This window comes from Agelaius tricolor, unplaced genomic scaffold (assembly GCF_023055355.1).
Source record: "Agelaius tricolor isolate 1412-34295 unplaced genomic scaffold, bAgeTri1.0.p SCAF_20, whole genome shotgun sequence".
Lineage (NCBI taxonomy): Eukaryota > Metazoa > Chordata > Aves > Passeriformes > Icteridae > Agelaius > Agelaius tricolor.
The window spans coordinates 5253486-5267580 of NW_027269280.1; the positions used below are offsets into that span (position 1 = coordinate 5253486).

Consider the following 14095-nt stretch of genomic DNA (forward strand, 5'->3'; position numbering starts at 1 on the left):
GTCTTCACCTGACATCTGCAGTACGGGACTTTCAAAATTTCAATTAAAAACTAAAAGCCAAAACCCCACCAGCACTTAATTAATGGGTTTCTAAAGAATACTAATACACATTTCACTGAAGGGGAAATTGTTCTGGTTTGGTCAAAGCAGGAAAAGCAAAACCCCATTAAACTGGCCCCAGATTTTTAAGTGAATTTGGACTGGTTATTCTTTGTCAGCTAGAGCTGTGGTGTTGGAAGTCAAGACGACCCCTCTAGACTCAGTTTTATTTATCTCTCACTCCCAGCTCAAGCTGCTAGGCAGAGGAAAACATGATATTCTAGAAAGCATTTTCAGGGGAAAAAACCCCAAAACCTACCAGCTACTTCACATAAAACATGTTGGTACAAGAAGTGATGCATCAGAGAAAACTTACAGAAAACACATTTCAGGGCAGAGCCATGTCCAGGCAGCATTACTAACACTACATTCCGGAATGGAACGCGAACGCACGCTCAGAGCTCGCGGCAGGCCAGCGCCGGAGGTGTCACACCTCACAGCACCGGTGTCTGCTCCCAGCAACCTCCAGACCCACAGCTCACACAAGTGCCGGAGATCAGCAAATCATTTTAATGCCGTTATTGGAAAAAAGGTGAGCTCCCAGGAATGTGAGCAGCCATTAAAACAACTCAAGTTGTTTTCCCCCCATAACCTGCGCACTAACAGAGTATTTGAGAAGTTCCTGATCCTGCTGTATTTTGGGGAGTCTGCTGTTCCTTCATGGCCAGCACTGAAGTCGGATCCTCTGGTCCTGGAGAGTGGCAGGCAGTGGACAAAGTCCCCAGCATTGCACCGAGGGGAAGCTGCCCCCCGGCACCCACCTCCCCTTCCTCCACCTCCCCGCACCTGAGGAGCCGCCGGTGCCAATCGCAGCAGTGCCACAGTGGAATAAATCCCCAGCCGCTCTCACGGCAGGTGTAAATCAGAAGCCCCAACAAGCCTCCACTGGGAAGGACCCCGGGTCTAATGCTGCTCACACTGATGCTCCCCAGCCCCAGAACGGTGCCCACCTTCCAGCATGGAACGCAGAGGAGCTGCCTGAATTCGGAGGAGCACTGTCTGGAGCCTGCGCATCCACCCAGACACTGGGTTTCTGCCGGAACAAACACCACAGTGCAAATCCCAGCCGACTGAGAAGGTTTCAAATCTCAGCCCATGACTAAAGGAAGCCTTTTCTTAAACACAGTTTCACACACTCAGGGGTATGGCAATGTTAAGTTTAATTATTTCTACTGACCGAGGTGAACAGCCTGTTTTGTCTCACCCGTTGTATCTTTATCATCTCTAACAACAGTTAAAGTAAATTCTCTGTGAGTCTGTATAAATTTCCTCATCCGAGGAACCAGCCCATTCAAATCCCTCAAGTGACTAAAGCATGAACCAACCCGAGCGCCTCTGCATTGTTGTGGAACTGGTTTGCTATTTTATGTTAAGCCTCTGAAATACTAAAACATATCCTTATATAGGAACACTGATTAAATGGTTTTCCTTCCAAGTGATGAACTGTTTTAACACCAACATTGTGGTTATCGCGACCAGAAAGCAATTACTTCTTTCACTAGCTGTTACTAAGAATAGCTGTGATCAAAGTGACTGGAGGAGTGCTGTTAAAAGACGCTGCAGAAGCATCGCTCCATATGACACACACACACACACACACACACAAAATATAGATCATTTTAAACCAAATTACACTTTTAATAAATGTGCTGTTCAAAATTAAATTGCTGCTCAGGATTTCTTTTTTTCATCCAGGAAGTGAAGATCTATAGAAGAAGTTATTCTTTCAAAACCTATTTCTAAACACAGCATGGTGTGAGATGTGTGTATCTGTGTGTGTGTGAAAGTGCACACGTAACGGGGTGCGTGCGGTGTGAGAGAACGTATGTATGTGCTTGAGCCTGCCAAGGCAGAAGTAACAGGAACTGTGATTTGTGCTAACTAGCTATTGATCCAGTCAGATCTAGATGTTGTGTACAAGAAACAATAAAAGAGAAGGGGCCAGGAAGGATGCTGTGTGCAACTCCATTTAAAAATGGAAAAGAAGGGCCCCAAACAAACCAATTTATGTCCTTGCCTGGGTGAAGCATGGAGAATGCTGATGGGCTTCCTCGGGTCTGCCGTGCATGCTAAACACTCTGCTCGAAATGAGAGTCTCCTGCGCTGGGCATTAAACATGAACAAAGAGACAAACCGTGGGGGCTAGGATTCATGCTTCAGAAAGCCAAAGCTGCAAAGCCAACCAGAACCAGGTTAAGAAACAGCCCAGTTTCCTAACCAGCTCCCTTCTAATTTCACCAACAACTTTCTTAGCAAAATTACTAAATGTGAAGGGCTGCAAAAAGTCAGTTTCTACTACCAGAGATAATGAAAACAATTTCAAACTACACTGCAGTGCCAAAACACCACCTTTCCTAGACACAAATAATGAGTTTATATTGTGTAAACTGCACACATGTATTTCTAGCACACCAAAACCCACCCGCTTCCCCTCAGATAGCAGGTACAGCATGTGCACCCATTGTAACAATCACACATACAGCTAGGCAGGTTGTAAAATAGGGATTTGATAAGATAAAATAGAAAGCAATTGAATCTATAATCATCCTTATCTTAAACAGCTTTTATAATGGAGAGTTTTCCATTAAAATATTTTTTCCTAAGCCTGGGGAATTATGATGCCCTCTGGACACAAGGAAGGATCAAAAATGACAACTAATGTCAAAATTAAACATCTGTCAACTAAGCAAGTTTTACACTAACAGACCCAGAGCCTTATTTTAAACTGCCTTTCAGTTAAATCAAAATAATTTGTTACAAGCCGTTCAGTTCAGTATCACACTGCTGTGGGCTCCAAATGCAAGCAGGGGGCACCTGGACCTGAAGGGGCAGAACTACCACCAAATTCATGTTCTTGTCGTTAGGGAAAAGCTCAGTCACAGTTTTGGGAAAGTGTCTGGAAGGTTAAGCTGGCACCAGGCTCTGTGGGAGCCCCCTCCTCAGAACCTCAGGCTGGAGCTCCCTTCTGCAGCATCCCAGGCCCAGGAGCTCAGGTGAGGCTCACTGGGAGCCCCTCTGCTCAGCACCCCCATCTACCCATTTTCTAGAAGGCATGATGGGGACAGGGATGGCAGCAGAGATGCCACGGGGCAGTTGTCACCTGGGCCAGTCAGGCAGCAAGCACTTTGTCCCTGACACTGCTCCCCCCATCAGAGCCACCCAGCATCCCAGTATCCTGCAGCCCGACTGGGAAGGTGCCTGGCACCCACCAGGGGTGGAACCAGTGTGTGCCCAGAGTACCAGAGCTGCAGCCTCACCATGTCCCCTTCCCTGAGCAGCCCACAACCACCCCTACCCCTGTGCCAGCACCCCTGTGGGACATCTGATACCTTCTTTGCTGGGGTTCGGGGGCTTGGGCTTCTCCCAGGGCGCCATGGGCTTGTCCTCCTCCTGTCCCTCCATCAGGGCCTTCTCTCCAGGCAGGTACCAGGTGGAGTTGTGCTCTGCCATCAGGGAGTCCAGGTCGATGGTGCTCATGGTGCCCTTGACACCCTCCGAGCAGCAGCTGCCCAGGTCACTGTCCCCATTCTGCCCCGCACACTCCCCCTTCTTGCTCTTCAACCCCAAGGGCTGGTCTTCCGAGATGCTGAACTGCTGCCGCTGGAGCTGGATCTGTGCCTGCAGGATCTCCAGGGGGTGGATCTCATCCTGGGCCGAGGTGCTCGTGGGGGTCCGCACCTGCTCCATGCTTGGCGTGCCAGGGTGAGCGCCCGCCGTGGTGCTGAGCCCGTAGCTGTCGGGGGTCGAGGTAGATGTACTGAGAAGGCCAAGGGCCAGGGGCTTCTGTCCGTTAAGAAGTGCGTGCTCCCCACGGGGCAGCTTGGGCGAACCACCCAGCAGCGGGCTACGGGTGGGCTTGGAGGTGGCGTTGTCGGAGCTGGAGGACACCTCGTCCTCGTTGCCGTAGCTGGTGCTGACCTCGTCGGGAAAGTCCACGTGCGGGGAGCTGCCGTCCGACTTGGTCACGCTCTGGATGCCGCTGTCCAGGGAGGACATCAGGTCGGGCTGCTCCGCCAGCAACAGTTCACTGCCCTTGCCCCAGGATGGTGAGGTCAGGGGCTTGTCATGAGGGGTGCCTCCGCCGCGCTCAGCGCCCGCAGCCCCCGGCGGGGCCCCCGCCGCCACCGGCACTGCCGGCTGCCCTGGGCTCACACCGGCTCCCCCGCCCTCGGCAGCTGAGAACTTCTCAAAAAACGTGCCGGGGCTGACGTGCCCACTGTCCCGTTTCCGGCGACCCCGACCCCGCCCGCCACCCGCCTTCCCCTCGCCACCGGCCACCGGCTCCAGCGCGTAGCCGGGCGAGAGGCTGCTCTCCGCAGGCAGCAGCGGGGCAGCGCCCGCTGCTTTGCCCGTGCCACCCCCACCTACTGGCGGGCCTGCTGGGAAGTAGTCCGGGGCAGCAGGTGGCGGGTCAGGCTCGGCCTGGCTGAGCTTGCGCTTGGCCTCGGCCGGGCTCTTCTTGTTGAAGGTGACGTTGAGGTTGGGAGCGCCCAGACTCGCGATCATGTTTTGGCAGGCAGTGGAGAGGGCAGCCAGGCAGCTCTGCCCGAAGACATTGTCCTTGCTGGCAGCCTTACTGAAGGAGCCCAGCGAGAGGGCACCCAGCTTGCTGGCAGCGGGCCGCGGTGGGGCTGGCGGGGGAAATTCGGGCGGGGGCGGTGGGTAAGCACCTGGCGAGGCGCTGAGGGCAGGTGCAGCCCCGTGGGCCGCCGGCTGCCGCGCTGCCGCCCCAAAGGGGAAGCCAGGCTGAGCGGCGAAGTCGGCGGGGCCACGGCGCTCAGCAGGGGCACTGGGCAGTGCCACGCCGCTGCCTGGCGACTGCAGCTGCGAGAGGCCGCCCATCGTGGGTGTGAAGGGCGGATGGACGCCGGGCGACGGCAGGGCCTGCGCTGGCCCCTCGCCTGCCATCCGCAAGGGCTCCTGCAGCCCCAGCCCACTGGCACCCGGCCGGAAGAGCACGGCAGGACCACCCGGCTGCAGGCCCAGCTCGTGGGGGGCTGCCTCGGCTGGTAGCCCGGGCGCTGCCAAGCGCCTCGGCAGCAGCTCCCCGGGCGGCGGTGGCCCTGCGAACCAGGCGCTGTCGGGGGCCAGGTGCGGCGCCGGCGCATCGAAGCTGCGGCCGCCACCAGCCTCCCGCTCGAAGGCTGGCGGGGGCAGGCTGCCGGGTGCGCCCACCTCACCATGGTGCCCCAGCTGCTGCAGACTGGGCGGCCGCAGGCGCTGCTGGCTTCGCGAGGCCATCTGCTTCATCACCAGGGCCGCGTTCTGGCGCTGCGCCAGTGCCGGGTGCTCAGGGCCGCCGTGTGGCAACGGGCCCCCAAAGGCCTCAGGTGCCGGCGGGGTGAACTCGCCCGGCAGGCCAGGGTAGGCCGTCGGGGAAAGGTGACTCTCCATGGCCGGGCCGTGCATGCCGCCGCCCCAGGAGGCACAGCGCTCGACGCCAGGAGTGTTGGGGAAGTCAAACCGCGGCCTCTTGGCGACGCTCACGTAGGGGGCATCGAAGTGCTGCAGTCTTTGATTTGGTGGCTGTTGCGGAGGAGGGTGCTGCATATTAAACACGGGGTCGGTGTAGGGATGCATATTCCTGTTCTCCAGTCTGTGAATAGGGTATTCAAACTGTGCATGCTGGTTCTGCATTATGGGCCCATTGTCCTGCAGGTTGGAGTTGGGAGCGTTGGCTTCTGTTTGCTGTTGCCTAGGGATGGCTGGCGGGCAGGAGTTCTGTCTGGCCAGCAAGCCCGGCGGCTGCTGCGGTGCTTGCGGTGGTGGTGGCGGCTGCTGCTGCTGCTGCATCAGCGGGTGCCTGGCGTTGGCCCCCGGCTCCAGACTGGCCGACATCTTCCGCGCCCCCCCGAAGCGCTCGAAGAAGACGCCGTGCTGCTGCGGCGGGTGCGCCTTGGCCACGGCCATGCCCGGCGCCCGGGGCAGGGCGGGCGCCCCCGCGAAGCTGCCGCCCGCCGGCACCTGCCGCCCGCCGCCGTAGTGCGGCAGCTGCCCCTCAGGCTCCGACGGGGAGAAGACGGGCAGCTCGAAGTGGCTGGCAGGGCCGTCGCCAGGGTAATTGTATTCCAGGGAGTCCACGCCGCCCTGCGCCGGCAGCCGCCGCGGCTCCAGGCCGTGGGGCTCGGAGGAGCCGGCCGCCGGCAGCCCGTGGAAGGAGGCAGCGCGGTTGGGGGACTGGTCGAGGGGCAGGCAGGGCGCCGGCACGGCGTGGCTGGCGGCGCCGGCGCCGTGGTGCTGGAAATCGGGCAAGGTCCCGGGGCGCTGCTGCCCGAAGCCCTCGCCGCTCTGGCCCTCGGCCATGTGCTCGTAGCCGTCGGCGAACGCCGTCTGCCCGCCCAGCGCACCGCTGTAGCCCAGAAGGCGCCCGCCGTGCACGCAGGAGGCGCCGGGGTCGGGCCCGAAGCCGCCGCCGAAGTGCGGGGGGTGCTGGTGCGGGTGGGGGGCGCCGCCGGGGCCGCCGTGCGGCTGCTGTCCGCCGAAGAAGCCGTGCACGGGCGGCTGCATGCCGCCGCCGTGCAGCTCGGCGGGGCCGCGGCCCGGGAAGCCGTAGCCGTCCCCGGCCAGGCTCATGTTCATGCCCAAGAGGGGCGGCTCGCCCAGCGCTCCCAGGGCCGGGTCCGCCGGTGCTGGGCCGCCGCCGGGGAAGGCCGGCGCCTTGAAGTGCGCGCTCATGCTCAGTCCGGGCTGGCCGAAGCCCCGCTCCGCCTGCCCGCCGCTCCGGCCGCTGTTCTGCGGCTCGAACTGCTCCAGCCCGAACATCCTGCGCGGCTCCTCAGCAGGGCATGGCTGCTCCGCGCCGCTCCGCCGTCCCGCTGCCCGCCGCTCCCCGCTGCTCCGCTCCGCGCCACTCGGCCGCCCCCGCTCACATCCTGCCGCGCCGCCGGCACCGGCCGCTCGCCCGCGCTCACCCCGCCGCTCGCCGCTCGCTGCTGCCCGAGAGCCGACGGGGCGGCGCGCCGCCGCTCACAGGCTCCGGCGCCCGGGAGCTGCGCGCCGCATCGCCGGCCGGCCGTGCGCTCCCGCGGCTCGCAGCGCTCCGGCGGCGGCGGGGCCGGGGCGCGGGGCCGGGCGGGCGCTGCGAGGGCTGCGCCGCGCTCCCCGCGCGCTGCCGCGCTCTCACCCAGCGCTGGCGGAGCAGCAACAAGTTTTGCATTTCAGCGATGAATTTCAGCCATCGGGGCTGCGCCAATGAGCGCCGCGGTCCGGGGCGGGGCTGCCGTTAAGGTGGCTCCGCCGCCGGCCCTGTGCCCCGCCCGCACCGCGCCCCGCACCGCCCCCCGTGCCCGGCGGCGCCGCTGCTCCCGCGGCGCACGGAGCGCGGGCGGACGGGGAGGTGCGCGGTACCGCGGGGTCCCGGAGCGGGGTCCTGAAACGGGGCAGGGGGCACTGGAGCTGGCACCAAGTGGCGGGTGTGGGGAGCCACTGCCCGCCGGGCCGAAAGCCGCCCGGCAGCCCCGAGGCCGGGGGAACAGGAGCGGCCCCGCCGGCCCGCCCCGAGCCGGGCACCGCTCGGAGCCTCGCTGGGAGCGGGCGCTGCGGCAGCGGGGGGAGAGTCACAACCCCGTTCCCCCGGAGGGACAAACACCCAGCAGGCCAGGGAGCCCACAGATCGCCGGCGGGACACGGTGCTTCAGGTGCTCGCGGATGCACATGTCGATAGTTTAAAGAAATAGTAATGAATATTGCTCCCACCGAAAAAAAATGAGATCTATAAATAAGCGGCTGAAGACTGTTTGTATATGGCAGGAGAGTTTTAACGGGATTTTTTTCTGCAGGATCAGGATGCTGCGCTGTGATTAAATATTGATTTTGTGTAATTAGTTTTCATGTGAACTATCCTCCTTGCTGATGGCCTGGAGATTTCAGAACTGGCGAAGAAATGGAATTGGACGTGGAAATTATTACTTAGCGAAGTGACAAGGGGGGGAAGAGGGGGGCGCGGGGCTCGAGCTGCGGGGCGGGCACCGGGGTGGAAAACGCAGCACGCGCGGCGCGACCGCGGCACAAAGGAACGAAAGGGATGTCTCGCTCCTCGCTACGGGAACGGCGGCAACGGAGGGAGGGACTTCGAAGTCGCCGGCCCCTGCGCCGCGTCCCTGCATGGGGTCACCGGTCCGGACCGGCCGGGGCCCCGCACCCCGGCTCCGCACCCGGCGCGGCTCCGGGTCAGAGGCGGCCCCGCGCCCGGGGCTCCCCCAGCGCCGCCGCCGTCGCGCCCCCTCTGCGCCTGCGTGCGCGCCGTCGGAGCGGCTCTTCCGAACGGGCACAGCGCCCCCTGGCGCCCGCCCGCGCCCCGCCGCACCCCCGCCGGGCGGAGAGCCCCGCTCCGGGCCCCGCTCCGTGTCCCCGCCGGGCGGAGAGCCCCGCTCCGTGTCCCCGCCGGGCGGAGAGCCCCGCTCCGTGTCCCCGCCGGGCGGAGAGCCCCGCTCCGTGTCCCCGCCGGGCGGAGAGCCCCGCTCCGTGTCCCCGCCGGGCGGAGAGCCCCGCTCCATGCCCCGGTTCGTGTACCCGCCGGGCAGAGAGCACCCGCTCTGTGTCCCGGCCGGGCGGAGAGGTCCCGCTCTGTGCCCCGGTTCGTGCCTGCGTCCCCCCTTCGCCCCGACGGCGGTCGTAGAGCCCCCGCTCCGGCCCAGGGTCCGTGCCCCCGATCCGCTCCGGCGGCGGGCAGTCGGGCCGGACGGGGCGGGCCGGGACCCGCATGCATTCCTGGCCGCGGAAGGGCAGGGTTGGGTGCGGGGGATGTCGGGCGGAGTCGCCGGGAGAGGATGCCCGGATTTGTCTTGGGGCACCGGCGCCGCCGCCTCTCCCTTCTCGGCCCGTCCTGCCGCTTTTCTGGGGGCCCAGGGCCGGCAGCCCCGGGATGCCGCCGCTCCCTCCCGAGCCTCTCCTCGCCGTGGGCACGGAACGGCCTTAGCCCAGCGGCGACGTCGGCCCCGGGGCTGCACCCCGCACCTCGAGTCCGTGCGCTGCACCAGCGGCTCGGCCCCGCTCCCTCCAGAGGCACCCCAGCCTCGCTGGAAAAGTCAATTTTGCTGAAATCTCATCCCCAGCCAGGGCTTGGCCCAGCTCGCCCAGCACCGCTCCTTCTGTGGGAGCTTGGTGGGAGCCACATGGTGTCTATAGCTGGACGACGGCAAACATGGAAATAATCTCAGCCGAAGTATTCTGACGGTAAAAACTGAGCTGTTGGAATGGCAAGGTCGGACACCAGCTGCGGGGTGTTCTGCTGTCCCGTGGTGTACTTGTGGGAAGGTGGCTCAGCCCATTTCTAACCTGAGATGAGCTCTGGGGCTGCCAACCTGCCCCACAGCTCCCGGGGTCCAGCTCCAGGTGGGAGCATGGCCCTGGGCTGGGGCCAGCACTGTCAGGTCACAAAGGGTCACAAATGGTCACAGTCCCCAGCCAAGGAGAAGGAAACCTCTCTCAATCAGACCAAGCAGTGAAAAGTGTATTTTCTAAAACATATTTTTACTTTCATTCTTGGGGTTTTGGTCATCTTGGGGGAAGCAAGGAAAGGCATTATTTAAATAGTTGTAGCTGCTGGGGATTATTTTCTAAATTAACAATAGTAATTGTGCCTGCCAAATCCAAAGTTGAGGGGATTCATTTATTTCAACTCTCCAGACAATAGCACAATTTTGGGTTTCATATTGCAAGCTCTGAAAACCAAATAGTGGGACTGATGTTTAAAAAAATAATTCAAACAACATCAATTCATCAGACTTAAATCCAGCTCTTTCCACTGTGGCAGTTTAACTTGCACTTAGAAAAGTTGCTGCTCAGCAAAAAAAAAAGAAAAAAAATTCCTTTTTAACAAAATGAATGCATCATACATAAAACATCACGGACCATACAATTAGTAAGCAAATGTAAGAGTTCAGCTCAGTTCATAATTATTCAGCAAACCTATTCAGAATGATTTTTTCTCCCTCCAGCAATCTACTGTGTGGGCTCATTACCACTGAAAATCTAACGAAGAAACCACCACAGAAACTGCACAAAATAAGCCCATATGCTCAAGACACTTTAGCTCAGCCAGCCCTTAGCAAGAGCCTCTTAAACCCTGACACGGAGGGAACCAACCCAAGCTCAGTTTGCACTCCCAGCTCTCCAAAGGTGTCCTGTCTTCAGTGCAGCTCCAGATACTTCATTTGCAGCCACTCCCTTGTCCCCTGTGCTGCCACCAACGCCTGCTCCGTGTCACACACCCCATGATGGGCTCTGTCCCTGGAGCTGAGGCTCCCAACAGCCACTGCACTAAAGAGCTGAGGGGTTTCTCCTGGCAGGGATTTCCTTTCCTAGCAGGGATGTTCGGTGAAAGGAATTGTAGTATTTTGAAGGACAGGTCTCCAAATCTGGCAGCTGACATTTTCAGGGAAGTTTTCAGCATTTCTGCCTGGAACAGTTTAGGGAAACTATTGTATGTCCTGTCTCTCAAACTACAGCGCAGGTGGTGATGGGACGGATGCAGGAGGAAAATGTGTAAAATGATTACACAAGCTTGTGAGTGCAGGGAGTGCAGAGCCAGCTCCCGAGGGAGGGCATCGCTCCACAGGGGATGTGTCTGTCTGTCTGTGTGCATCTGCTCAAGCTCCTGAGAACAGAAGGGTTTTGGGTATGGAAGGGCTCTGTTCTGGACAGGTCCCAAGGCCCAGCTGTGCCCAGAGCAGGCAGACCTTCCCTGCACATGGTGCCTCACAGGGATTTGCTGCCAGCACGGTCACACTGCTGAGCTGGGAGGCTCCAGCTACAAAGAGACATGTAGGCACTCCCAGTGATCTGACCTCTGCCACTCCTTTTCCTTCCCTGCTTGAGTGTCTGGAGGTGACATGGTTTGTAATTGAGATTAAAGACAATTTCATCTGCGAAACCTGATTTGCATTCAGTTTCTGGGAAGTTCACCTTGCCGGTGTAAAAATTTCATGCTTAGTTTTACCAACAATGTGGTTTCTAAAAAGACTGAACCAAATCCCTTCAAGACACTTGACTGCTTCCCATTTTTAAAAATGCATAGCTGAATAAACAGAGTTAAGGGACTAAAACCACCTCAGTCATTTCCCATAGGGGTAGACAGCAATTTCAGAACTTAGCCCTTCACAGGGATTTTCCTGTTTGGTTCTTCTGCAAGGTTGGTTAAATTGCTTTTAGTTCCTTTACATGGCTACAACCTTAAGCTGTTTATCTTTCCTGTTTGGGTTCCACAGATGCCTCAGTGTGGATCATGATATTTTCACAATATCAGTAGAGTTTTCCATTGCTGCAAACACTTTTTTTTAACCAATTTGATATATTGGGTGCCCTTTATCCCATTAGGTGAAAACTTTTGCAGCACACAGGGCACTTTGGTGTATATATAATGAACACCAAAAATATGTTTTGATTGAACATATAATTTGGATGACCGAAAAACAGGATAGTGCTAAAATCATACAACACTGAGAGTGTGCGTTAGTAAAAACATAGGAAACCCTAAAGCAATTTTTCCAGTCCATAGCACAAGTCTTGGGCTTTATTTTTCCTCTTCAAATTCCCATCCCTAAAACACACATGTAGGATCAGGTATTGGGAAGGGGATATTAAAAAAAAAAAAAAAAAAAATATATATATATATATATATATCACAACAGAAATAGACAGAAGTAGTGAATTAGTTTGACTGCAGGAAAAGCAAAAGTTTTATGTTTCCTAAAATAGCTCAGTGAAACATAAATAACAAAATGGCACCTCTCGGTATGGATAACCGTGTTTATCCATACAGAGTTTCATGGTGGGAGTTTGTGTGACCAACTTTGTTCTGCTGTTTTCCTAAACTTGAACCAGGTGGGAATTTATACAAGTGTGGTGGAGCAAGAACAATTTTTGAGCATCTGGAAAGTCTGGCTCACTGTGGGTGATGCCAGAAAACCACCAAAGTTAATTCATTTTTCATCATCTTATAAATTGAATTACTGTGAAAGGAGAGAGCCAGAGGGTGTTTTATAAAGTCCTGATGACTTAATTTCCCCTAAGTATTAGCATCAGGAGAGCCCTTGCCTTGGTGGTTCCTCTCCCCATCCTCCTGCCATCCCCTGGGATGTCACACACCGTGGTCCCGTCCTGCCCGGACAGCGCAGGGCACAGTGAGGCCACTGGTGTGGGTTTGGAAGTCATTGGTTCTCAGGAGGTCACCCCCATCCCTGGGGACCAGGCTGGCTTCTCCTGGAGAGCCTCCCCCAGGGCTGTGTGTCTGAGCATCCCCTGCATTCCTTGGTGCCCTGTGACCGCTGCCATCCTTCCCATTCCATCAGGGCTGGGGACACGCTGGCTCCAGGGCTCCCTGCCTTCGGCCCCTGACCTCCTGGAGAGCACACTGCACATCCTGGGGTGACTGATGCTCGAGTCCACAGGGCCTAGAATTCAAACCAGCAGGCAAATAAAGCTGCTCCTGTGTTTGTTATTTATCGTGTTACTTCATAAGATTTAACAGCACAATGTGCGTTCCTGAGCCACTGGTCAACCTTGGCTCACAATTTAAATCTTTTCCAATTTAAATCAAGTGCTCCTGCCCACACACTGCAGGGGGAGAGGCATCCCAAGGCAGCAAGCACCCGGTCCAGCAGCATGAATTCACCTGCCCTGCCTAAAGAATGATTTGCTTTCCAGCAGGAATTATCCAGCACTATTGGCTGCTCCTCACAGCTGGCCCGGCTGCCCCTGGCCCTCGCCGAAGCCTCGCCCAAACCTCCCATGTCCCCGCCAGAGGCACAAAGGGTTAACGATCTCCTGCTGCCCACAACCATCGCTCCTCCACCAGCACGGCCCCTCAGCATCTGTACAAAGGGCCTGATTTAATCCGGGTTGCAGACGACTCACATTGTACTCGCAGCCTCGGAGTGATGTTGGGTGATCAGGTTTCCAACTAATATCCAAGGCACAGCCCGAGCACTGAGCGGGAACAAAGGCACCTTTGTTACTGGAGAAAAAAAATCCCCTGAAGATATTAGCAGTGCAGTAGAGTTCAAACTGTTAAATGATTCAAATATTATTTAATGAATACATTTGAAATGAGGTCTCACAACCCAGAACACTTTTTAGATCATCATTTACAAAGAGCCGCCTCTTCGCTTACTTCTTTATGAAGTTGCTGCTTTCAGATTTCAATTACGGTCATTTTGCTCCCAGCCTTTTTTAGGGACTTCCCATGTTGGTGTAGCTCAGTTCTTTTTATGGTATAGTTCAGCCAGTGACTACTGGGTTTTTCAGAAGTCCTGATAATCCCACTCCTTTAATTTACCTTGGACTGTGTGAGAAACAAGGGAGACAGAGCCTTTTGCAAAAGGAGCAACACCATTAGGTGTTGTTCTAGAGGGTGCTAAAGCCAAGCTTTTAAAACAGAAATTTGGTAAATAAGCATATCAAGATTTTAGCTGGGATTGGAGAAGCTCTATAGTTCAGGTTCAACAAATACCTCAAATTTCTTGTGTGTCTTGGATATGCAATTCTAAACCAGAAAGCCATGTAATTTTAGAGAGAAAAATTAAAGAATAAAGGTAGATGGGGTTCAGGAAAGAAACATGTCTCCAACCTGAGGAATAAAGCTTTTAAATTAAATTAGAGCTTCCTGTGCTTATAGCAATAAGAAATCCAAGGCTGCTCTGAAGCATGGACAGCAGATATTGTCCCTAAAGGGTAACAGCAGCACATCTGGGGCTGTGCTGGTGCCTGCTGAGAGGTTTTTAAAAAATACAGCTTAAGTAGCAAAAGTGGGGAAAGAGCACCAGAACAAAATGACTACAAGTATCAGAACCAGCACCAGCATACCAGCAAAAAACAGCACAGGGCAGTGGCAGAAATACCTCCAGACTGTCTTCAGGTGAACTGCAAAGGAATCACCTCCCCTCACACCAGGCACCCTCCTGGCTCTGCTGCCAGGGGCTGGGACCTCAAACAGCCTCTGCTGAGGAGACAGGGACAGCAGCACAGGCTTTCACATAACTCTCATTAAGGTCCTCGT

The 14095-nt window shown here is 56.8% G+C and overlaps 1 protein-coding gene across 2 annotated transcripts in view; it reads right to left on the reverse strand.

The window, feature by feature from the left end:
- The window catches only part of MN1 (MN1 proto-oncogene, transcriptional regulator), an 84692-nt gene extending 77403 nt beyond the window's left edge, over positions 1–7289 (reverse strand). Inside the window, exon 1 of one of the 2 annotated variants that reach the window (XM_071445279.1) lies at positions 3429–7289. In XM_071445279.1, coding sequence (XP_071301380.1) covers positions 3429–6861 — 3433 coding nt within the window. In that variant the 5' untranslated portion in view covers positions 6862–7289. The remainder of the gene's footprint in view (positions 1–3428) is intronic. The other variant, XM_071445278.1, reaches the window with a different exon arrangement.
- Between the last annotated feature and the right edge of the window lie 6806 nt (positions 7290–14095).